The 23,850-nt window shown below is 44.9% G+C and overlaps 1 protein-coding gene across 1 annotated transcript in view; it reads right to left on the bottom strand.

Annotated features, from left to right (window-relative positions):
• Positions 1-23,850, bottom strand: part of LOC121580997 (cadherin-2) — a 98,537-nt gene that overhangs the window by 9,711 nt on the left and 64,976 nt on the right. Inside the window, exons 4-14 of the mRNA XM_041896274.2 lie at positions 17,514-17,693; positions 11,436-11,591; positions 9,810-9,954; positions 9,253-9,425; positions 8,104-8,241; positions 7,081-7,266; positions 6,397-6,650; positions 5,994-6,136; positions 4,866-5,099; positions 2,491-2,724; positions 1,993-2,132 (exon numbers count right to left, since the gene is read on the bottom strand). Coding sequence (XP_041752208.2) covers positions 1,993-2,132; positions 2,491-2,724; positions 4,866-5,099; positions 5,994-6,136; positions 6,397-6,650; positions 7,081-7,266; positions 8,104-8,241; positions 9,253-9,425; positions 9,810-9,954; positions 11,436-11,591; positions 17,514-17,693 — 1,983 coding nt within the window. The remainder of the gene's footprint in view (positions 1-1,992; positions 2,133-2,490; positions 2,725-4,865; positions 5,100-5,993; positions 6,137-6,396; positions 6,651-7,080; positions 7,267-8,103; positions 8,242-9,252; positions 9,426-9,809; positions 9,955-11,435; positions 11,592-17,513; positions 17,694-23,850) is intronic.

Here is a 23,850-nt window from a genome sequence, read left to right as displayed (position 1 = left end):
ACAGACACAACTACACATGTCGACACTCCAGTCCAGACACTCTTATAAACACGTATCTTACTTACTTACTTAGGCCTTTGTATTCCTTGTGGAACATAGGCCTACACATGTATCATGTTAATCTAGATTTAAACAAATGGATAATCTAAACAGACAGATTGACAGTGCACGTAAAACTAAAATTCCATGGGGAATCACCATGTCCCCTCTGGTTGACTGAAAGGGTCTGTCTGGAAGGGGACAATGGCAGTCATACATTCCAGAGCAGGATGCCATGTGTCCCCTCCAGCCTCCTCCTCCTCCCAGCCCACCTCCCTGTGACCCTTCTAGGACGTTCCACAGGGCCATCCCAGAGGTCAGAGCTTAGAGACAGAGAACTGCACCATATCATTACAGCCACATAGCCACAACTGGATAATGACGACATGCTATGCACTCAAGGGCACCATTCTTCACACATTACAGCCCCAAGCACCAACACACTGACATATCGTTTCCCCTGCCACGCCCGGACAACACATTGAATCACCAACATTGTGGCTGGACATTCCAAAGCAAAGGCCCCCACTTGATCCTACAATGGGTGGAGGTGGACAGTAAACAACAACAATATTGGATACACAAACTCCTCACGTAAGGGGAAGAATTTGTTAGGCCATATTTTCACTTCGAATATCTATTTAATATTCTGCTTGAAGCAAAGGTTTGACTGACGATGGCCCTGGTCTGCACCTATTGACTGACTCTGTGCCCTCCCTCCAAGAGGGAGACTTTAACAACAGGTTGTTGTTTTCCTCTCTTTTTGTCTTTTCACAACTGAATGAGGAATTAGGACACCTGCTGTGGTTGCATAAACAGGTTTGTTCTGTCAAGACAAAATAGTCTGGTGGTAATTGAATAAAAGTGTCTTTAAGCTATTATGTTTGTGTGGCCTCAAAAAATAAGCATTTCCATCTGTATTTGGAACAACTATATCATATACAGCTTTCCTCTGTGGTCCTTTGAAAAACTTGACAAAGACGTGCTTCAGTTTGAGATTGCATTTATGAGCAGGCAGGGCTAGAAAACACTCATTACAATGGCGTTTCTCTATCAAGTTACAAAACTTTAACTTCCACAGAAGTTTCTGGAATTGGATATTCTTTCCACACCACATTATTCTTCACTTCCCACACAGCCAGTGAGCAAGGGGCAGATCAGCTGTCTCCTCTTGGTAGAATGAGTGCCCCACGGACTAATAAAAACCCAGGCAATGGCAGTCAGAAACTACAATAATATACTCAGAGAGCGCCGAGCGGCCAATGGTCTGACACTTCAATTTCCTCCCCAGCGGGAGAGATAGGGAGAACAGAGGTGAGGCATTATATAGTCCACATCACTGGGACAGTCCGGTTAATTTTTTACCCAACACACACCACCGACTGACTGACTTCCAGATTCCATAGACAAGACCATTTCCTTCTGACATCCAGCCCTCCTCCTCCACTCAGAATTCAGATTTTCTTTAGATAAATCTGAATTCTGTTACCCCCCCCCTTCTACAGTCTTTGTGGAGTGTTATATCACAGTGTCTTCAGAAATCACTGTGCGTGCGTGTGTGTGTATGTCTCCCTCCTAACCAATCGCTGGCAGATGTGTAATGGTTTCCCAGTCATATCGTTACCTTTAGATGGAGCTTAATTATTACACAGTAGCAGATGTCTGTCTCCAAATTACATTATCCCTGCAATTACCAGCCTCAGAGGCCAATTTAGGACTGAACACTGCTACCACCTCACACTCATCTCCAGTCTACACTACCTATGCCAGTGTGTGGAGTCCCTCACAGAATGGGCCCATGGCATGAACACATTTGTAGAAGATATTAACAGACATTTACGAAATGATTCCATTGAATTAACTGAAGTTCATTATAATAAGTGCGGTTTTATGTGTATATATGAGGATGTCTTGTGTGTGTGTCTGTGTGTATGTGAGTGTGTGTTACTCCACCTGGTCCTCCTCTCCACCTCCCTCCTCGTCGTACTTCAGGATGTTGTCTCTGACGTCGTCCTCCGGGTCAATGAGCAGCTGCTTGGCCTGACGCTCCTTATCACGACGCTTCATCCATACCACAAACAACAACACCAGAACTACAGAAGGAGGGAGGGAGGGAAAGAGTGAGAGAGATCCCATATTACAAAACATAATAACTGACATATTTTGTATACACATGTAATCCAATCCATAATTTAGAGCTTGCCTCGAGCCTGATCTGGGTTATCTTTTGGGTAATCCTGAAATAATCTACTTGTATCTCTTGGGCATGATGTTTAGCTCCCTTCATAATTCCGGTGGCAGTGTTTGGGGATGGCAAGGGATGGCATTTTATCTTGTGTGTGTGTGGTGGGTGGGGTGGTGGGGACACTGGTGTCTGGTGTGTGTGTGTTTGTGTGAGTGTGAGAGTGTGTATGTGCGCGCGAGCATGCGAGAGGGCAGGGTTGCACTCACTGAGGAGGATGATGATGCAGAGCAGGATGGCGATGATGGCGCCCGTGCCCAGCCCTGCGGCGATGATGTGCTGCTGGTCGGTGCAGTCCCCGTTGTGGTCACACTGGCACACCTTGACCCGCAGGTAGGAGGTGTTGGACATGGGCAGGTTGCCAGAGTCAGTGATGATGATGGGGATCTCGTAGATGCCCCTTTCCAGGAAGCCGATCTTCAGGCTCAACTGGGCATAGTCACCTAGGAGAAGGAGGGAGACGGGGGAGAGGGAGGGAGGGAGGGAGGGAGGGAGGGAGGGAGGGAAAGAGACATAAAGGAAGGGAAAGTTCATTACTAATCCCTCCGGACTTAGTCCCGAAGTGTAACTACTGGGAAAAGAGATACACTACATGGCCAATAGTATGTGGACACAAACATCGAACATCTCGTTCCAAAATCATGGGCATTAATATGGAGTTAGTCCCCCCTTTGCTGCTATAACAGCCTCCACTCTTCTGGGAAGGCTTTCCAGTAGATGTTGGAACATTGCTGCGGGGACTTGCTTCCATTCAGCCACAAGCGCATTAGTGAGGTCGGGCACTGATGTTGGGCGATTAGGCCTGGCTCGCAGTCGGCGTTCCAATTCATCCCAAAGGTGTTTGATGGGGTTCAGGTCAGGGCTCTGTGCAGGCCAGTCAAGTTCTTCCACCCCGATCTCGACAAACCATTTCTGTATGGACCTCGCTTTGTGCACGGGCACATTGTCATGCTGAAACAGGAAAGGGCCTTCCCCAAACTGTTGCCACAAAGGTGGAAGCACAGAATCGTCTAGAATGTCATTGTATGTTGTAGAGTTAAGATTTCCCTTCACTGGAACTAAGGGGCCTAGCCAGAACCATGAAAAACAGCCCCAGACCAGATTATTCCTCCTCCAACAAACTTTACAGTTGGCACTATGCATTCGGGCAGGTAGCGTTCTCCTGGCATCCGCTAAACCCAGATTTGTCTGTTGGACTGCCAGATGGTTAAGCGTGATTCATCACTCCAGAGAACGCGTTTCCACAGTTCCAGAGTCCAATGGTATCGAGCTTTACACCACTCCAGCCAACGCTTGGCATTGTGCATGGTGATCTTAGGCTTGTGTGCGGCTGCTCGGCCATGGAAACCCATTTCATGAAGCTCAGGACGAACAGTTATTGTGCTGACGTTGCTTCCAGTGGCAGTTTGGAACTTGGTAGTGAGTGTTGCAACCGAGGACAGACCATTTTTACACGCTACACGCTGCAGCACTTGGCGGTCCTGTTCTGTGAGCTTGTGTGGCCTACCACTTCGTGGCTGAGCCGTTGTTGCTCCTAGACGTTTCAACTTCACAATAACAGGACTTACAGTTGACTGGGGCAGCTGAAAGTCACTGAGCTCTTCAGTACGGGCCATTCTACTGCCAATGTTTGTCTATGGCGATTGCATGGCTGTGTGCTCGATTTATACACCTGTCAGCATGGCGGAAATAGCCAAATCCACTAATTTGAAGTAGTGTCCACATGTTTTTGAACAGCATGAATTCCAATACCTGGAAATTGTGTCAGCATATATAATCCAAAATATGGTCAGGATTTAGATTTTGAGTTTATAAACCCACTGAAGACCTTTTTGATAATGCCGCTTAGGCTAAACCCCCCCAGCTCCTATAATCCATATGGCTGTTATCCTATTAAGTTAGTTATTCATTTACTGCGGTTTCCACTCACATCTAATCGCTATCAACGCACAACAAATGAGTAATTCCTCCATTATTTTGTTTGTATAATTAGCATAATCAATTAGCGAGCTGATTGATAAAGCAAAGGCCTGTTATTAATCTCTTTTATAATATAGTGTCTTAATATAGGCCTTGTGAGGCACGCACACAGAGCATTGTCTATTGTTATACGCTCGTAGAAAAAAAGGGATCCAAAATGGTTCTTCAGCTGTCCCCATAGCAGAACCCTTTTGGGTTCCATGTAGAACCCTCTGTGGAAAGAACCCTTTTAGGTTCCAGATAGCACCTTTTTTTCTAAGAGTGTAGGTCACTGCTCTTGGCCCTATGGAGAGCCAGAAACCTCATGGACATGATGCCCATACCGTACTGCCTCTAAACCAGTGCCAAGCACAAACAGTCCCAAACCATATAGTGTTATTATCACCATCCAAATAACCAGGACCACACAGTACTGGTGGTTCTCCATTCTCGCTGGCAGTTGTAAACCACTGGCAGTTGATTGATGAATGTCCACTCACCTGGTGACCCAGGTCTAAATCAGTCTCTGATTACATGGGAAGAATGAAAACCAGCAGTATTGCCGACCACATCCCTGATCTACAGTGTTTTGCTTGTTTAATTGTTTGTTATTGTTGTGTCTTACCACTGAGCCGTGTGAAGGTCCAGTTTCTCCTGACGTCTGAGGGCCTGTTGGCCAGCTCGAACGCGAAGGGTCCGGCGTTGGGGTTGAGGTCTCCGTCCAGCGCTGTGATGTTGATGCCGTTGGGCTCGGGTTTCTCGCACATCTCGGTCTCCTGGGGGTAGACGTGGGGCGCATTGTCGTTGATGTCCAGCAGGGAGATCTGCAGGGTGCCTGTACCGCTCGCTGGGGGGACGCCTGGATGGGACATCACACACAGACAGGGAAGGACACACACACACACACACACACATAAACATCTTAGAATACATAATAACGATAAGGGGAAATATACCATTGAAGTGATCTTAATGCATGATGTCTCGCTGCATGTTTGGTAATACATAACGTCCTTATCCTGAGCCTTGTGCTTGGTGCAAAAGTAAGGCAGAGAGGAGCAGCAGCAGCCAGTCTGCAGGGACAGGACCCCTCCAGACTGCATACTGATCTGAGGAGCGGAGCTCCTCTCTCTCCAGGGGCGAGGGTGGGGGATATAATGCAACGTTTGGGGAATGGAGGGAGGAGCAGAGGAGCTGTGCATGTGTGTGTATGTGTGTGAGTGTGTGATCTGAAGAGAGTGTATATTCCTGATGAAGAGGGAGGCCACAGGGTGAGAATACTAAAGCAGACAGACAGAGAAGAGCCCACTGTCGCTGCCTTAGCCCCGGAGACCCAGAGCCTCAGCCCCTCTATGTATTAATGGGGCTAAGAGGCTTTTTTGCCATTCAGGCCACGCTCAAATGAGCTACTCATCTAATCCTGACCTATTAATGCTGAGAAACCTCTTTATTGGGAGAGTTTCTAAGCCTATTGGCCTGTGCTGTGCTCCGTGGAACAGGCTAAACCTGAACAGAGGTAAATCCAGTCAGGGAAAGAGAGAGGAGAGAGGTGAACACGTCCACAGTGTGGTTGGTAGGTCTGGGCTCGCTCTGAAACATTAACTTCGGTTGCTACGTTGGTGTCAGGCACAATGTTAACCTTGAACAAGGCAGCTATGTGTGAGATTTTTGCCTGCTAAAAACAATATTCTCCTAGGCTACTTGGCTATACATCGGGAAGAAGATATTAGCGCCTGGTGGCTAGGCTAAGTACCATTGTCAGATGCCAAGAAGGTGGCGCTGTACATGTTGTCCTTCACGTAGGGCGACTCGCGGTCCAGGACAGCGATGGTTGTGATGCGCCCGGTGTTAGGGTCGATTCTTAGCCAGTTGGCTGGGTCTGAGAGCCTGGAGTATCTGAGAATAGAGAGGACGAAAGAAGATACAAGATGTTCATTCAAACCTTACGTGTTCGTTTATTATTATTATTATTATTATTATTATTTTATTTTATGCAGACTTATACATTCAAGGCTAAAGGTGGTGAACGTTCAACAAAAGAAAGATACGTATCTTACTGAGGATGGGAGTGTTTTTATTGGCATAAGGGCAGTCAGTGATTGAGGAAACTGCATGAAAAGCTTTGTATGAATACAGCTATTTAGTATCATTATTACCTAATGCTTTGCGGCATGAATCTATCAGGGTCCTGTGCTGTGAAGGTGGTCAGTGTAGATTCTGCTAACATCCCCTCCTCCAATTTGATGAGTTTGGGGTTGGGGTCGAAGTAGGGGCTCTCGTTGACATCGATGACCCTGATGGAGACCGTGGCGGTGGACTGGCGAGGGGAGTGGATACCCCGGGCGAGAGACACCTCATTCACCGCTACCACCGTCAACATGTATGTCCTGCTGATCTCATAGTCGATTGGCTGGAGGGAGGAAATGCAACAGTATGTAAGTATGTTCCATGGACTGTAAGGGAATGGATCGATAAAGTATTTATTCTGTTATTTTTTTATCAATAAAGTACTCTTCTTCTTCTAATGCAATGAGGAAAAGAGCCCAGAAGAAGTCAGCCAGGGGATACTGTAGTTAGTTGTACTACTACTGCAGAGAAATTATTATTCAATTACTTTACACACACGCGGTGGTATTTAATTAAACACATGGTATGCACCTCTGTTCTCTCTACTAAAGACGACACTCAGCTTACAAACATACAAGAGCATAATAAACTACTTTTTTGAAAGAGCTGAGTCTTAGCTATTAAAAATAAGTGGCTCCCCTGGGAGATACGGGAGTGGAGGGAAGGGGATTGGGGGGATGGATTAAGTCTGAGGGTGTGGCAGTCTGTCTCACCTTGACAACGGTTACCAGGCCCTCGTTAGTGGTGGGATCGGTTGGCACGGAGAACCTGCCGGTGGGGTCGCCCCCAGTGATCTTGTAGACGGCGTTCCACGCTGGCGTGTTGGGCTGGTCTTTGTCCGTCACCGTCAGGTTGGCCACGATGACATTCACCCGGTTCTCAGGCACCTCTCCAAAGAACTACATGAATAAAAGATGGAGGATGGGACAGAGAGCAGTTACACATAATGCTGCGCCAGCGGAAAACACAGGCTCCGTGCTCCAGCTCTACACATCCAACTCCTAATTTCAAGTAAATAAATGTCCACAGCAACTTATCATGTTATCATCGCCATCTTGGTCTGATAGCAAAACAATACCATTACATTACACAAGGGCCAATGTATCGCTCACAAATACATCAAGCACCTCTCTCTGCTCTGCTCTCTCTGCCTGCCTGATGTACTCAAAGTGTCAGTACTTACATGTGGGTTGTTCCATATGATTTCAATCACTTTTTGGATGCACCCCTTTTGATTTGAATGAACCTTTTTATACATATTTGCCCATAGTAGAAGTGGTCAGAAAGTAACTTTTTGGACCTGAATGCCGAAACATTTAGGCAATAGATGTGCTCAAAGTTGACCCGGTTTGCATACCCCACCCTATCATGAGACATCCAGTCCTTCATCACTGGAAAGTATGAATGGTTAAGTTTGATATCATTTAAAAAGCTTACAAACAGGGTTGTACAACTATTTTATAATTTCTTGAAAATAAATGTTTGAATAACAATTATGTAATTTTTTTGCCTTTAACGTCAATTATCTAAAAACGCGTAAACTGCTATTTAATTATTTATTTCGCATTTGTTGTAACTTAGACCCTATTTTACATAATCTGAGGTATTTGTGTTGTGCCCGTCATCGGTTGAGACACAACCTGCTCTGCCTGGTTCTTTACAGTGCTATGACTGGGCACAGAGTGAATCACACAGTGTGGTGTAATGCAGAGATGTGAAGCTATGTTCTTTCTTACCATCTCGGCAGTGAACTCTGGTGGGTTGTCGTTGATGTCGGTCACTTTGATGACGGCCGTGGCAGTGTTGGACAGGCCGTACATGGGGTTGCCCTCCATGTCTGTGGCCTGGATGATCAACGTGTACTGAGGCACTTTCTGCATGAAAAAAAATAAAGAAAACAGACATGTTGAAAAATATCCACACCTAAACCTTTTGTTGAGCCTTGTGTACAGTATAAATTGGATCTTACATAAACCAAAATAATGAACCTTGTAAATTTCTCTCCCATTATTTTTTTCCCAATTCTCCTCTTAACCCGCTAGCTTTCAAACCACAACGAGGAATCCTAGTTATTCTCACAATGATCAAGTCTACATCAATTCCCTGTAGAGAGAGAAAGGAACAATAGAAGTCAGCTTGCTGTGGGAGTGCAACACTTCCACTCTGTGTAGCATCATGGTGCACGATGGGTAATCCCACTGTAACAAATGACTCCCTTCACATTAAAAGCTACTCAGGCGACGGACCAGTTCCTAGGTAATGAGAATCGGGCAAATTACTTTCATGGTGGCAAATGCCGTACATATAACAGCAGCCATGAGGCAAACTTGATTGAGTGGGCCAGCTATCCATATTGCCTTCGCCAGAATTGCACCAATTGGCTTTGTTTTTTCCCTTCGACTTATATATTTATTCCGTAATTTTTCCCCTCCGTCTTCCTTCCAGTAAAAGCAAGGCCATCGCCATGCAATTAAATAGGAGTGTTACCATTAAGAGCAATGGGGAGAGAAACATTTAGCTGCTCAATGATGCATGTTGCGTCCATGTTAGAGTAAATAAGTACGAAGCGGGTGATGAGTCAATTTCTGGGCTTCGTTGGTAAAATGGTAATCGGGCATACTTAGCAAACTTCATTAGTTTTGAGACACACTAAAGATTATCAGCAGCAAAAACAACTCAAAACTTTGCGGTTCTGTTTGTCTGCAATCTACAGCTCATTTAGGTAAACAAAGGAAAATATATCTTGATGTATGCGAGTTAGCGGAACGCCGAGCAGTGAAGGAGGAGCACATATGAATGAATGTGATAATGGGACTGTAACTTTAATGCTACTGCAATGGGGTTTAATAGGTGAGCACACACACACAAACTGCTGTATTGCGTACCTCTCTGTCCAGGCCGGCTGCGACGGTAATAATGCCTCCTGTCTTGTTGTTAATGGTGAACATGTTGGATGTCGGGCTCTCGGGATTCTGGGATACGATCTTGTAGCGCAGCATCCCATTGGCTGTTTTGGGGTCGTCTTTGTCAACAGACGTTACTGTCATAACAAAGGTCCCTGAGAAATGACAAGAGAGACAGAAGATGCAAATAGGGAATTTAACAAGGACCTTTAAAAAGGTATAACCTTGTTTTATTTCAGTACTGCATTTAATTGATCTAATACAGTCATTACACTAATGTTACTTCCCTACTATGAGGATCCACTGACTAACATGGAGCATAGTCGAAACACAGCCTAAATAAAAGCTTTGGCTTCGTCTGAAATGTTGACAATGCACTTCCACAAGAGAATACTTACTATTGGCAGAGATCTTATCCATATCGAACCACTGCCAAATTAACAAAATGATTACCCCTGTGATTCATCAATGCCGTTTGATGTAGTAATAGTCTAGTGGCACAGTGGGCCAGAGGCTGGAAGGTTAGTCTGGGCTCCTACCTGGTTTGGAGCCTTCGGGAACGGTGCCGTTCCAGATCTGATGGATGAACTCTGGCCGGTTGTCGTTCATGTCAATCACATTGATCACAATGTCGATGGGGCTCTCTACCTGGTTACCGTTCAGATCCACAGCATGGGCTCTCAGCTGTAGAGAGACACCAGGGAGATATCAGCACTCAGCTGGTTGTGGTGGACACACATGCATACGCACGCACACATCCACGCATATACTTATTCATCCAGGCATACCATAACCAGAAAACAGAAAACATACCAAATTCATAGCAATGTAAGAACCATAAGCTAACACACTCCAATTTGCCAAAGCAGAACTTTGGCATTGTGATGGCTCTCTCCCTTACCTCTTTCCAGTTCTCTCAGATAAAAATAATGAGCCCAGAAATGTGACTTTCAATTCTGTTAATGTTTGTTTCTTCACAGCGCAGCGCTTCCACCGATGCCCACTCCATTATCCAATTTACTGCTTTTACTGTCTGCCCACAGTCTAATACAAGTCTCACCCTGAATCAAATCAATAGCATTGGTTGCTAGACATATCACAACTCCCAAACAATGACCACTGACGTTTAATTAAATAGTTATGAGTGGGTCATGATATCCCTGGAGGTTATCATTACTTGTAAAATAGCTGCTTCTTTAAACAAATTCAATCACACGTTGAATCTTTCAAATTCTCAGACGGATAAGTCAGAGTTCCGGAATGCCTCCCAAACCCCCCAACCCTCTCTAGTGTACACTATTGAGGAGTGTTTGGACTACCAAGGGACCTTGAACACATGCCATTCAGCCTCCTGGAATGTACAGAATGTATGTATAAGCCAAATAGGACGCATACTGTACATCTTGATAAAGAGGGCTTAATGCTTGGTACTCTGTTTAGAAACCTTTTACTGTGTCACGACTTCCTCCGAGGCTGCCTCCTTTCCTTGTTCGGGCAGGCTTCGGCGTTCGTCGTCACCGGCCTTCTAGCCACTGTCGCTCCTCATCTCATCATTCCATTTGTTTTGTCTTGTTTATTACACACACCTGGTTCATATCCCCTCATCAGTACCTGTATAAGTGTTCCCTCTGCACCCTTGTCTTTGTGTGTGATTGTTTATTGTGGAGGAGAGAGAAGCTCTGTGGAGCTCCGTGTATTTTGTATCGCCGGGAATATTCCCCGTGTGCCTTGTATTTTCCAGTGCGCCTGTTTTGCGCACTGGAGTGTTTTTACGCATTACTGCGTAACTCTGTGGTTCCGAATAAATCCTCTTATGCTGTGATTTACCCTCCTGCGCCTGACCAAAATCACCTCATCACATACTGTAAATGCTTGGAATGTCTGCTCTGTTGCTCCTATTCACTGCACAGGTTGCATGGTCAAGTTACTCTCTCTTTCATGGAGAAAAGTCAATACAGTCAAACACACATCACTTTAGGTCATGCTGGGCCAAGGAAGGCTTGAGATTAATAGGACCTGCACACACTATTACTCCACCATACATTTATTTGCCTAGAAAATAACAACGTTTCGATCCAAAGTGGATCTTGACTTGACAGTGTGCGTGGTCCTAGTCATCTCCTCTCTCTCACGTAGGCCCATGTGTGTGTGTGTGAGAGACTTACGTGGAAGTTGGATATGTGTTCTCTGTCCAGGGGTTTCATGACAGACAGCTCTCCGGAGATGGGGTGGATTATGAAGATGCCGGTGGGCGGCTGGTCAGCTCCGGGTCCGGTCACACTGTACCTCAGGGAGCGGTTCTTGTCATTGTCCGACCGGATCTGTTTCAGAACCCGGAAGTAGGTTGGTTAAATGATGATCAATACTCAATTGTAGGTATATATACTGTTCAGAATTCTACTTCAAATAATAATGTCATGGCGGGGTATATATTGGTGTGTGTGTGTGCCCTGGAGTCCCGTTGGTGAGTGGTACAGACAGATCTTCCTCCCTTGCGTGTGTGTGTATTAGTGATGGGGGAACAATCGATACAGTTACATATCGGGATATTATTTTTGACGACATATCGTATCGTATAATTTTGACAATATCACAATATTATGTTTGCGTTAATTGGTTGTATCTGCACCAAAACTCCAGTATTTTTCCGTCATAGCTTGTTCTCCATCTGCGGTTTTTTTCAACACTTTTATTTCCATGACTGATCAAAACTCGTTTCTCATGGCTCTCTCGTGTCCCTCTACAGTAGACATATGGTGAGCAATATGTTTGGACCATGGAATCGCATATAAAATCACAGTATTTAATCGCAATACATATCGAATTGTGAGAATCGCAATACATATCGTATCAGTATTGTGATAATATCGTATCGTGAGGTCCCTGGCAATTCCCAGCCCTAGTGTGACATTTATTTGTCAACAATCTACACAAAATACACTGTAATGTCAACGTTTTCTTTAATAAATAAAACATTCACAACAAAAATATAGTTGTTCAGCCTATTTGTTAAGGCAAGCCTAAATTAGTTCAGGAGTTAAATTTGTCTTAAGAAAATCACATAATAAGTTTAATGGACTCACTCTGTGTGAAATAGTAGGGGTTAACATACATTTTTTAACTACTAACTCTTCCTCTGTCCCCATGCATACATACATTTCGAGCACAGACTCAACAACAAAGACCAGGGAGCTTTTCGAAAGCCTCATAAAGAAAGGCAGTGATCGGTAGATGGGTAACAATAACAAATCAGACATTGAATATCTCTTTAAGCATGATCAAGTTAATAATTATGCTGTGGATTATATATTAAACCACCCAGACACATCAAAGATACAGTCATCTTTCTGAACTGAGCTGCAAGACAGGAATGAAACTGCTCAGGGATGTTACCATGAGGCCATTGGTGATATTAAAACAGTTCAATGTCTGTGATGGTAGAAAACTGAGGATGGATCAACAACATTGTAGTGACTCCACAATAACGACATAAATGACAGAATGAAAAGAAGAATACAACTATACAGCAAAAAAACAACAAAGGAATACACTTTTTGGCCTAAATGCAAAGCCTTATGTTTGGGGTAAATCCAACTGTCACGATCGTCTTCAAAAGGAGCAGACCAATACGCAGCGTGTTGAGCGAACATGATGACTTTATTATACTAAAGTGCAAAACAATAAACGATTCATGAAGTCCACAGTTACAATGACCGTAAAGGAACAAAAACCCACAACACTAAGGTGAACACTGACAGTTTAAATATGGCTCCCAATCAGAGATAACGAGCCGACAGCTGACACTCGTTACCACTGATTGGGAGTCACACGACCAAACAATGAAACACAACCAAATACAACACAACCAAATGAACACACCCTGGCTCAAAATACACAGTCCCGGAGCCAGAGCGTGACAGTACCCCCCTAAAGGCGCGGACTCCGACCGCGCCTACACCCCAAATAGGGAAGGGCTGGGTGGGTATTGCTCCTCGGAGGCGGCTCCGGCTCGGGCTTGACCACCACCCTACTACAATCCCCCGTAGTGCCCCCAGTCCGATCTGACCCAGCTAGCTGGATCAGGACTGCCGACGCGCACCCCTGGCTTGGCGCGTGAGGCAGGAATGGACCGGACCTGGCAGACGATACGCACCCTTTGCATGGTGCGTGGAGCCGGAACAGGCCTCACCAGGCTGAAGACTCGCATCCCTGGCTTGGTGCGAGTAGCAGGAATGGGCTGAATCCGACTGACGACTCGCACCCTTGGCTTGGTGCGAGTAGCAGGAATGGGCTGAATCCGGCTGACGACTCGCACCCTTGGCTTGGTGCGAGTAGCAGGAATGGGCTGAATCCGGCTGACGACTCGCACCCTTGGCTTGGTGCGAGTAGCAGGAATGGGCTGAATCCGGCTGACGACTCGCACCCTTGACTTGGATGCGAGTGGCAGGAATGGGCCGGACTGGGCTGGCGACGTGCACCACAGACCTGGTGCGGAGAGCAGGAACGGGCAGAGCCGGGCTGACGAGACGCACCACAGGCTTGATGCGGAGAGCAGGCACGGGCCGTGCCGGACTGACGACGCACACCACTGGCTTGGTGCGGGAAGCTTGGATGGGCCGGACTGTACTGGGGACACACACCACTGGTCCTACACCGGGATCTGGAACGGGCCGGACCGGACTGGCAACACACGCCAGTACCTCTCGCCGTGCCTCTACTTCCTCCATCCCCTCTTCGACCAGTGGCCCCCGTAACCCGGCGGCCTTCTCCGGCAACCCACTGGGCCGCTCTATCGCGGCCTCCCGCTGGTCCGACGTCGTGAGCCCCCTAAAAATTTTGGGGCGTCTCTCCTACCCGTGGACCAGGTCTCCATGTCCTCGCCAGCCTCTCGCCCTTCTGCCATAATGTCAAGCCCTTCTCTTCCTCACTCGGCTTGACCCAGTCCAGGAGGCGAAGGAGATCTGTGAGGGATCTCCCTGGCGATGGCTCCTGGACACGCTGCTTGGTCCCATCTTGGTGGGTTTTTCTGTCACGATCGTCTTCAAAAGGAGCAGACCAATACGCAGCGTGTTGAGCCGAACATGATGACTTTATTATACTAAAGTGCAAAACAATAAACGATTCATGAAGTCCACAGTTACAATGACCGTAAAGGAACAAAAACCCACAACACTAAGGTGAACACTGACAGTTTAAATATGGCTCCCAATCAGAGATAACGAGCCGACAGCTGACACTCGTTACCACTGATTGGGAGTCACACGACCAAACAATGAAACACAACCAAATACAACACAACCAAATGAACACACCCTGGCTCAAAATACACAGTCCCGGAGCCAGAGCGTGACACCAACACAACACATCACTGAGTAAGTGCCTCCTTATTTTCAAGCATGGTGGTGGCTGCATCATGGTATGGGTATGCTTGACATCGGCAAATACTTGGGAGTTTTTCAGGATAAAAATACATGGGATGGAGCTAAGAAAAGGCAAAATCCTAGAGGAAAACCTGCTTCAGTCTGCCATACACCAGAGTCTGGGAGAGGAATTCACCTTTCAGCAGGTCAATAACCAGGCCAAATGTACGCTGGAGTTGCTTACCAAGAAGGCAGTGAATGTTCCTGAGTGGCCAAGTTACAGTTTTGACTTAAAACTGCTTGAAAATCTATTGGAATACTTTAAAATTGCTATCTTGACAGAGCTTGAAGACTTTTGAAAATAATAATGGGTAAATATTGCACAATCCAGGTGTGCAAAGCTCTTATAGACTTACCTAAGAAGATTCACAGCTGTAATCGATGCCAAATGTGTTTCTAACATGTATTGACTCAAGAAGCTGAATACTATGCAACGACTATATTTTAGTTATTCAATTTCTATTCATCTTTAAAAAATGTTAGAATCTTTCTTCCACTTTGACATTACAGAATATTTTGTGTAGATTGTTGACAAAAAAATGACAAGTAAATACATTTTAATCCCACTTTGTAACACAATAAAATGTGAAGAAATCCAAGGGGTCTGAATACTTTTGCAAGGCTATGTGAGTGTGATATATTTGACCCTCTGTGTCTTCACTGTCCTGTCTATCTCTACCCATAAGCCTGGTTATCCATGGTGTGTTTGCATAGTGCCTGGTGCCTCACCCTTATGCCATCCATTAGACTCAGCAACATCCCCACCCCCTAATGCCCTTGGATTAAATATAATACATACAGACGTCATATACTGGACTTAGCACTCAGTCAGGAACCAGTAAGCTTACGTTGAGAAAGGATCTACTTCTTAACTGACATGAGAAAGATTGCCAGTCCTTCATCATTCACATCCACCCACCCACTGCTATGGAGAGAGGTTGTGTTTGTGTGTTTGTGTGTGTGTGTGTGTGTGTGTGTGTGTGTGTGTGTGTGTGTGTGTGTGTGTGTAGAAGGTAAATGGATGGGCTGGGAGTGTCCTTGAGCCCATGATAAAGGGAAGATAGTATCTCAACGGGGAAACAGGCCAATGGAGGGCTCTTTGTAATATTCACTGAGGTCTCTAACGCTACATCATACCAGGTTACATTCATATTTTTCATTGTGAAACAAACAAGAAATGAGACAAAAAAACAGAAAACATGAGCGTGCATAACTATTCACTCCCCAAAAGTCAATACTTTGTAGAGCCACCTTTTGCAGCAATTACAGCTGCAAATCTCTTGGGGTATGTCTCTATAAGCTTGGCACATCTAGCCACTGGGATTTTTGCCCATTCTTCAAGGCAAAACTGCTCCAGCTCCTTAAAGTTAGATGGGTTCCGTTGGTGTACCGCAATCTTTAAGTCATTCCACAGATTCTCAATTGGATTGAGGTCTGGGCTTTGACTAGGCCATTCCAAGATATTTAAATGTTTCCCCTTAAACCACTCAAGTGTTGCTTTAGCAGTATGCTTAGGGTCATTGTCCTGCTAGAAGGTGAACCTTCGTCCCAGTCTCAACTCTCTGGAAGACTGAAACAGGTTTCCCTCAAGAATTTCACTGTATTTAGCACCATCCATCATTTCTTCAATTCTGACCAGTTTCCCAGTCCCTGCCGATGAAAAACATCCCCACAGCATGATGCTGCCACCACCATGCTTCACTGTGGGGATTGTGTTCTCGGGGTGATGAGAGGTGTTGGGTTTGCGCCAGACATAGCGTTTTTCTTGATGGCCAAAAAGCTCAATTTTAGTCTCATCTGACCAGAGCATCTTCTTCCATATGTTTGGGGAGTCTCCCACATGGCTTTTGGCGAACACCAAATGTGTTTGCTTATTTTTTTCTTTAAGCAATGGCTTTTTTCTGGCCACTCTTCCGTAAAGCCCAGCTCTGTGGAGTGTACGGCTTAAAGTGGTCCTATGGACAGATACTCCAATCTCCGCTTTGGAGCTTTGCAGCTCCTTCAGGGTTATCTTTGGTCTCTTTGTTGCCTCTCTGATTAATGCCCTCCTTGCCTGGTCCATGAGTTTTGGTGGGCGGCCCTCTCTTGGCAGGTTTGTTGTGGTGCCATATTCGTTCCATTTTTTAATAATGGATGTAATGGTGCTCCGTGGGATGTTCAAAGTTTCAAATATTTTTTATAACCCAACCCTGATCTGTACTTCTCCACAACTTTGTCCCTGACATGCTTGGAGAGCTCCTTGGTCTTCATGGTGCCACTTGCTTGGTGGTGCCCCTTGCTTAGTGGTGTTGCAGACTCTGGGGCCTTTCAGAACAGGTGTATATATACTGAGATCATGTGACAGCTCATGTGACACTTAGATTGCCCACATGTGGACTTTATTTAAGTAATTATGTGACTTCTGAAGGTAATTGGTTGCACCAGATCTTATTTAGGGGCTTCATAGCAAAGGGGGTGAATACATTTGCACGCACCACTTTTCCGTTGTTTATTTTTTAGAATTTTTTGAAACAAGTAATTTTTTTCATTTCACTTCACCAATTAGGACAATTTTGTGTATGTCCATTACATTAAATCCAAATAAAAATCTATTTCAATTATAGGTTGTAATGCAACAAAATAAGAAAAACGCCAAGGGGGATGAATACTTTTGCAAGGCACTGTAGAACCATGAAGCTCAGATCAGAGCAAGACCATTTCCTTTGAGATTGTGGATATCTGGTGTGTGTGTGTGTGTGTGTGTGTGTGTGTGTGTGTGTGTGTGTGTGTGTGTGTGTGTGTGTGTGTGTGTGTGTGTGTGTGTGTGTGTGTGCAACATCTTACCCGGACCAGGTCCTGGGGGAACTCTCCTCTGGAGTTCTCGGGGACGTTGATTGGGGGGATGACCCAGTCTCTCTTCATGCGTTTGAGCTGGCCCACGGAGCTGCTGTCTGTCTGCCGCGATGGGAACCAGATCTCCTGGAGACCCTGGGAAAGAGTTGGGGGAGCTTGGATGTCCTGGGCCTGAAGGAGAGAAATAACGTCAGGTTACTAACTGGACACATCTAAAAAACAATGGAAACTTCAGATAGACATTGAAAACAACATAACCGGACACATCTAGAAACCAATGGCTTTAGGTAGACTGTTCATACAGTAGCCACAAGACAAATTGTCTTTAACTACCAATGATGTGACGGAAAGAATTCAAGAGAATCTAAATTCCTGCCTGACCTAAAACTGTTTTTGTAATATCATTAAATTATACCCGCTAGATGACCAAATGTAAGAGCTTTTGGGGGGCTTTTTGATGTGGTCACATTATATTTTAGGATCCATTTTGTCTTTGAGAATTCAGTGAAGGTTAACATTGCCTCCATATGTGTGATGATGTGTTTGGACAGCCTCTCTTCCAGGCTTTCAGTGAGAAACATGGCTGGGAATGAGAGTAGTGTTTGAGATGCTTTGTTGAGGATAGTACTGCAGCCCTTCAGTTAGCTTTAAATCACAGACCTCCTCTCATGTCCTGATAAAAGCATGAATCATCTCCTGATAAAAGCATGCTCACACACACACACACACACACACACACACACACACACACATACACACACACACACACACACACACACACACACACACACAGAAAGGCTTCTAAAATGGATGTGCCATCCTCCCTTGGCTGTAATGAATGTGATTTGAAACAAAGGAGGATGGTACCTGCAAGCCAGACTCTAAATACCCAGATGGCTCCAATTGCCTATGCTGTTCCACAGAGAGAGACTGTTGGGAGAGAGACTGAAGTAGCGCCAGAGAAGTCACAATAACCTTGAACGCTCCATGGTAAAATGAAAACAAGACGCCGGCAAACTTAGGTAGTCAAAGTCAGTGAATGACAGATGCAATTTCCCTGCTGCACAACAGTCATGCCTCAGAAAGTCCCTTATTTACTCTCTCTCCTCCGTCTGTAATTACTGATCGCCAATTCGTTACACAGTATCCCAAGTACTGAAACTAGCCGAAAGTTCTCTGTGCCAACAGCTAAATGAATGACTTTTTTGCCTTACAACACGAGCCCCATCCCACGCCACCTCGGCACGCATGCCGCCCCTCCCTGACGATCTGCGGAGCTGTCGGAGCATCTCTACTAATCATGTTTGAAATCCGATTATGCTGCTTTCACACATTTGAAATGCAGAGAGGCAAGCGGACAGATAGCGGGGAACATGCTTCAGAAATATCTATTACCCTATTAAACTGAAGGAGAAAGTGGGAGCTGTAATTATTTGTGACCTGGCGTCTGGAATGATGAATGGTGTGGAGGGTTTGCTTAGAAGCCTTAGCCCCAACACACATCTATCTATCTCTGGAGTGTACTGCAGGTCTCTCTGCACCCTGTCGGAGTTTACCCAACTCCAACTTCTGACTGTGTGTGTGTGTGTGTGTGTGTGTTGTTATAGACAAGTACAAAATCACCCTCTCTAAGGGTGGGTCTTGGTTTTCAGCCTGACTCTTTTGGTGATGTTGATGGTAGTGGCAGGGGAGGTCACTTTGATGTTAATGAGCCAATTGTTACTTCTTCATTGATTAACACTAGAACCACTAAAGCAGTCATTTTGACTGCTCATGAATTTATATATTTTATTACTCTGCCATTTTAAAGTCATGCCCCACTCTGTCCTTGACTTTTCCTAAATAAGTCTATATAACACACTGCCGTTGTTAGAATCATAATATCACAAACAGAATTGGAGTTATAACCATTTTTAGGAGGGCGTGTCATTATTTGAATGGTTTTCTCCTTTGACCAACAGTAGGGCCTGCGCCGCTCATTCTCCCAACATGGGACAGTGCAGAGGCCAGTTGATAATCACCCCGATAATTGCCTCGAAACTGAACCTAAACTATACCGAACCTAATTTCACACATATAACAACAGATGAAATATATGAAATAAAGTATGATGGGGGAGAAAGGGGGAGCATGGGTTAGTTGATGAGTGAGGGGAAGTGGATAACGCATAATTATGTAATCACCAATTGTGAATGAATAACAGGGCGGGCCATTCTATTGTATTGGTATATTATAATTATAATCAAAAAATGGTATGTACCCTATATCAGTCGACCAAATCCAAGCAGTCTTAGCAGTCTACTCTGGCCTACTTGTAGTACACAGTGAGAGCCTGCGTAATTTACAATGGCAAGAAGACCAAGACGAATGGATGTACATGCTGCTTTCGAGCTGCTAGAAGATCTGAAGGAAAACGACTCAGAGGGTGGGGAAGAAATACATGATGACATCTCTGATGATTATTCTTCTGATTCTGAGCCTCTACAGAATGGTACCCACTGAGCAGGTGCCCGCGCCACCACCAAATGAAACGGTAAGACGGGAGAAAGGAAGTGATGACACCGTTTGGGAAATGATCCACATCGGGCAGCAGGTGAGCGAGTGTCGGAGAATGTGGTGATGAGGCTTGTGGAACCTTACATTGGCAAGGGGAGAAATGTCACCATGGACAATTTCTTCACTTAACTGTCATTGGTGAACAAGACGCTTGCAAATAAAACAAGCCTAGTCGGCACCATGAACAAAGCGAGACGGGAGCTCCCTCCCTTTGTGCAAAATAAGATCCTACACAGCCGTTGTAATCCACAACGGTGCTGAAGAATGACAAGACAACACTTACACTATACCAACGCAAGGCAATAAAGAATGTTTCTGTCATGAGCACCATGCATCCGACGGTTGCCATCGACAGGGACACAAAGAGAAAAACTGATACTATTACGCACTACAACCAAAGGTATGTCAACATTACATAATAGACATCGCCATATATATATATATATATACGGTGCCTTCGGAAAGTATTCAAACACCTTGACTTTTTCATCACTTTGGTACGTTACAGCCTTATTCTAAAATGAATAAAATATATTTTTTTCATCATCAATCTAAACACAATACCCCATAATGACAAAGCGAAAACATTTTTTTAGAATATTTAGCAAATGTATTAAAAATAAAAAACAGAAATACCTTATTTACATAAGTATTCAGACAATTTGCTATGAGACTCAAAATTGCGCTCAGGTGCATCCTGTTTCCATTGATCATCCTTGAGATGTTTCTACAACTTGATTGGAGTCCACCTGTGGTAAATTCAATTCATTGGACATGATTTCGAAAGGCACACACCTGTCTATATAAGGTCTCACAGTTGATAGTGCATGTCAGAGCAAAAACCAAGCCATGTTGTCGAAGGAATTGTCCGTAGAGCTCCGAGACAGGATTGTGTCGAGGCACAGATCTGGGGAAGGGTACCAAACAATTTCTGCAGCATTGAAGGTCCCCAAGAACACAGTGGCCTCCATCATTCTTAAATGGAAGAAGTTTGGAACCACAATGACTCTTCCAAGAGCTGGCTGCCCAGCCAAACTGAGCATTCGGGGGAGAAGGGCCTTGGTCAGGGAGGTGACCAAGAACCTGATGGTCACTCTGACAGAGCTCCAGACTTCCTCTGTGGAGATTGGAGAACCTTCCAGAAGGACAACCATCTCTGCAGCACTCCACCAATCAGGCCTTTATGGTAGAGTGGCCAGACGGAAGCCACTCCTCAGTAAAAGGTACATGACAGCCCGCTTGGATTTTGCCAAAAGGCACCTAAAGGACTCTCAGACCATGAGAAACAAGATTCTTTGGTATGATGAAACCAAGATTGAGCTCTTTGGCCTGAATGCCAAGCGTCATGTCTGGAGGAAACCAGGCACCATCCCTACGGTGAAGCATGGTGGTGGCAGTATCATGCTGTGGGGATGTTTTTCAGCAGCAGGGACTGGGAGACTAGTCAGGAACGAGGGAAAGATGAATGGAGCAAAGTATAGAGAGATCCTTGATGAAAACCTGCTCCAGAGCGCTCAGGACCTCAGACTGGGGCGAAGGTTCACCTTCCAATAGGACAACGATCCTAAGCACACAGCCAAGACAACGCAGTAGTGGGTTCGGGACAAGTCTCTGAATGTGGCCCAGCCAAAGCCCGGACTTGAACCCGATCGAACATCTCTGGAGGGACCTGAAAATAGCTGTGCAGCAACGCTCCCCATCCAACCTGACAGAGCTTGAGTGTATCTGCAGAGAAGAATGGGGGAAACTCCCCAAATACAGGTGTGCCATACCCAAGAAGACTCTAGGCTGTAATCGCTGCCAAAGGTGCTTCAACAAAGTAGTAGTAAAGGGTCTGAATACTTATGTAAATGTGATATTTCAGTTTTATTTAAAAATAAATATATATATATATATATATATATATATATATATATATATATATATATATACAAAAACAGCTGTCATTATGGGGTATTGTGTGTAGATTGATGAGGGAAAAAAAACAATTTAATCCATTTGAGAATAAGGCTGTAACATAACAAAATGTGGAAAAAGTTAAGGGGTCTGAATACTTTCCGAATGCACTTATGCAATGCATTATGGTCTTCTGTAAAACACTTGTTTTTTTCCCCTAATGTTTTCTACTCTATTCTGTTCCGCAGGTTGGTGTGGATGTTTTGGATCAGATGGCACGGCTGTACGCTGTGAAAGGAGTCACCCGCCACTGGCCTGTTGCTGTGTTCTACAACATTCTTGACTTGGCTGCTATCAACGCACACGTGTTGTTCGAGCAGTGCATGGACAACACCATGCCCAGGAAAGACTTCATCATGAGTCTAGTATACGGGCTACATGAGCGACATATGAGGGCGAAGACAGTATGAGGGCCAAGACAGCAGCAAAGATTCCACGTGAGCCTTTGCGCGAGGCAGATTGCGCACAGCTCCTGGGGAGGAGACAGTGCCAGGTGGCCAGATGCACAAAGAACAGAACCCAAGACACCTGTGTCACCTGCAAGTGACGTGTTTGTGGGAAGTGTGTCAAGCAAGTGAAAGTGGCGAAGATTTGTGTGGACTGTTAGTACAAGGGATAACCGCTAAATAAAATCCAACTAATGCCATTACGTGAAAAACGCAGATCATTACATTTTAGTCATTTAGCAGACGCTCTTATCCAGAGCAACTTTCAGTTAGTGAGTGCATACATTTTTTCATATTGTTCCCCTGTGGGAATCGAACCCACAACCCTGGCATTGCAAGCGCCATGCTCTACCAACTGAGCTACGTGTAAGCACGAGCTGACAATAACTGACTATTTTTGACTGCAGTCATATCGACACTTATATTCATAATCTTTTCCAGATTTTCACTATTTATCAAGCACACTTGGCGCTTATAATGATGTTTAGGCTACTGTTTTCATCATTTGACCGCGTGTTTTGCTGACCATGCATCAGCCTTTGTGGTTGGGGTATTTCGTAAAGAAAATAAAATATATAAAAAGAAGCTGTTACCGTGTTCCAACACACAGGGGCACAACTTTCACTGGGGATGGGGGGGACATGTCCAACACACAGGGGCACATTCTGAAATTGCATTGTTGTCCCCCCCTGTTTTATCATTGGAATGTGATACAAAACGAGGCAACGGTGTGCTTTAGGACCATACGGACCCCTCTGAGCAGTCGGGTAGGCTGTTTGTAGTGTTTATCCGACTGGGGGAAAAAAACATATAATATATATATATATATATATATATATGTCCCCCCCACTTCTAAAACCAAAGTTGCACCCCTACCTACACATATGGTTTCTGTTTCATAGTTGTAACAAAGGCACTCCAGGAATGAAATGTATTGAACAGTTGAATTTTGGTGTGTTTTTTGTTGTTGTTATGTTTCTTTTACATACAGCCTACAGTAACATAAACTAATGAAAATGCTATTTTGTTATTTGAAATTATAAAAAAATAATATTCTAATGTTACACCTTCATGAACACAACCAAATAATGATTTTAGTGATTGCATATATTAAATGTATTTATTACACTGTTAGGATGTTGCAGTCAGAATTACAGCTAGTTAGCTTGAAGGGGGGTCCCTCAAGGCCCAGCGGTCCTAGTGTAAAAACATTCCCCCAGGGCCGATGCATTCGCAGCGCTCGCTAATATAGCATCTAATCGCTGATGTAATTAAGGATCACATGATGATGATTCATGACAGCCATTGCATTGGAGAGATAACCACATAACCAGATAACCACACATGGCCCAATAAACTGGTGAGATAGA

The sequence above is a fragment of the Coregonus clupeaformis genome, chromosome 14 (genome assembly GCF_020615455.1).
Source record: "Coregonus clupeaformis isolate EN_2021a chromosome 14, ASM2061545v1, whole genome shotgun sequence".
Lineage (NCBI taxonomy): Eukaryota > Metazoa > Chordata > Actinopteri > Salmoniformes > Salmonidae > Coregonus > Coregonus clupeaformis.
Note: the sequence above shows the minus strand (reverse complement) of the source record. Positions and strands in the feature narration are given on the sequence as shown.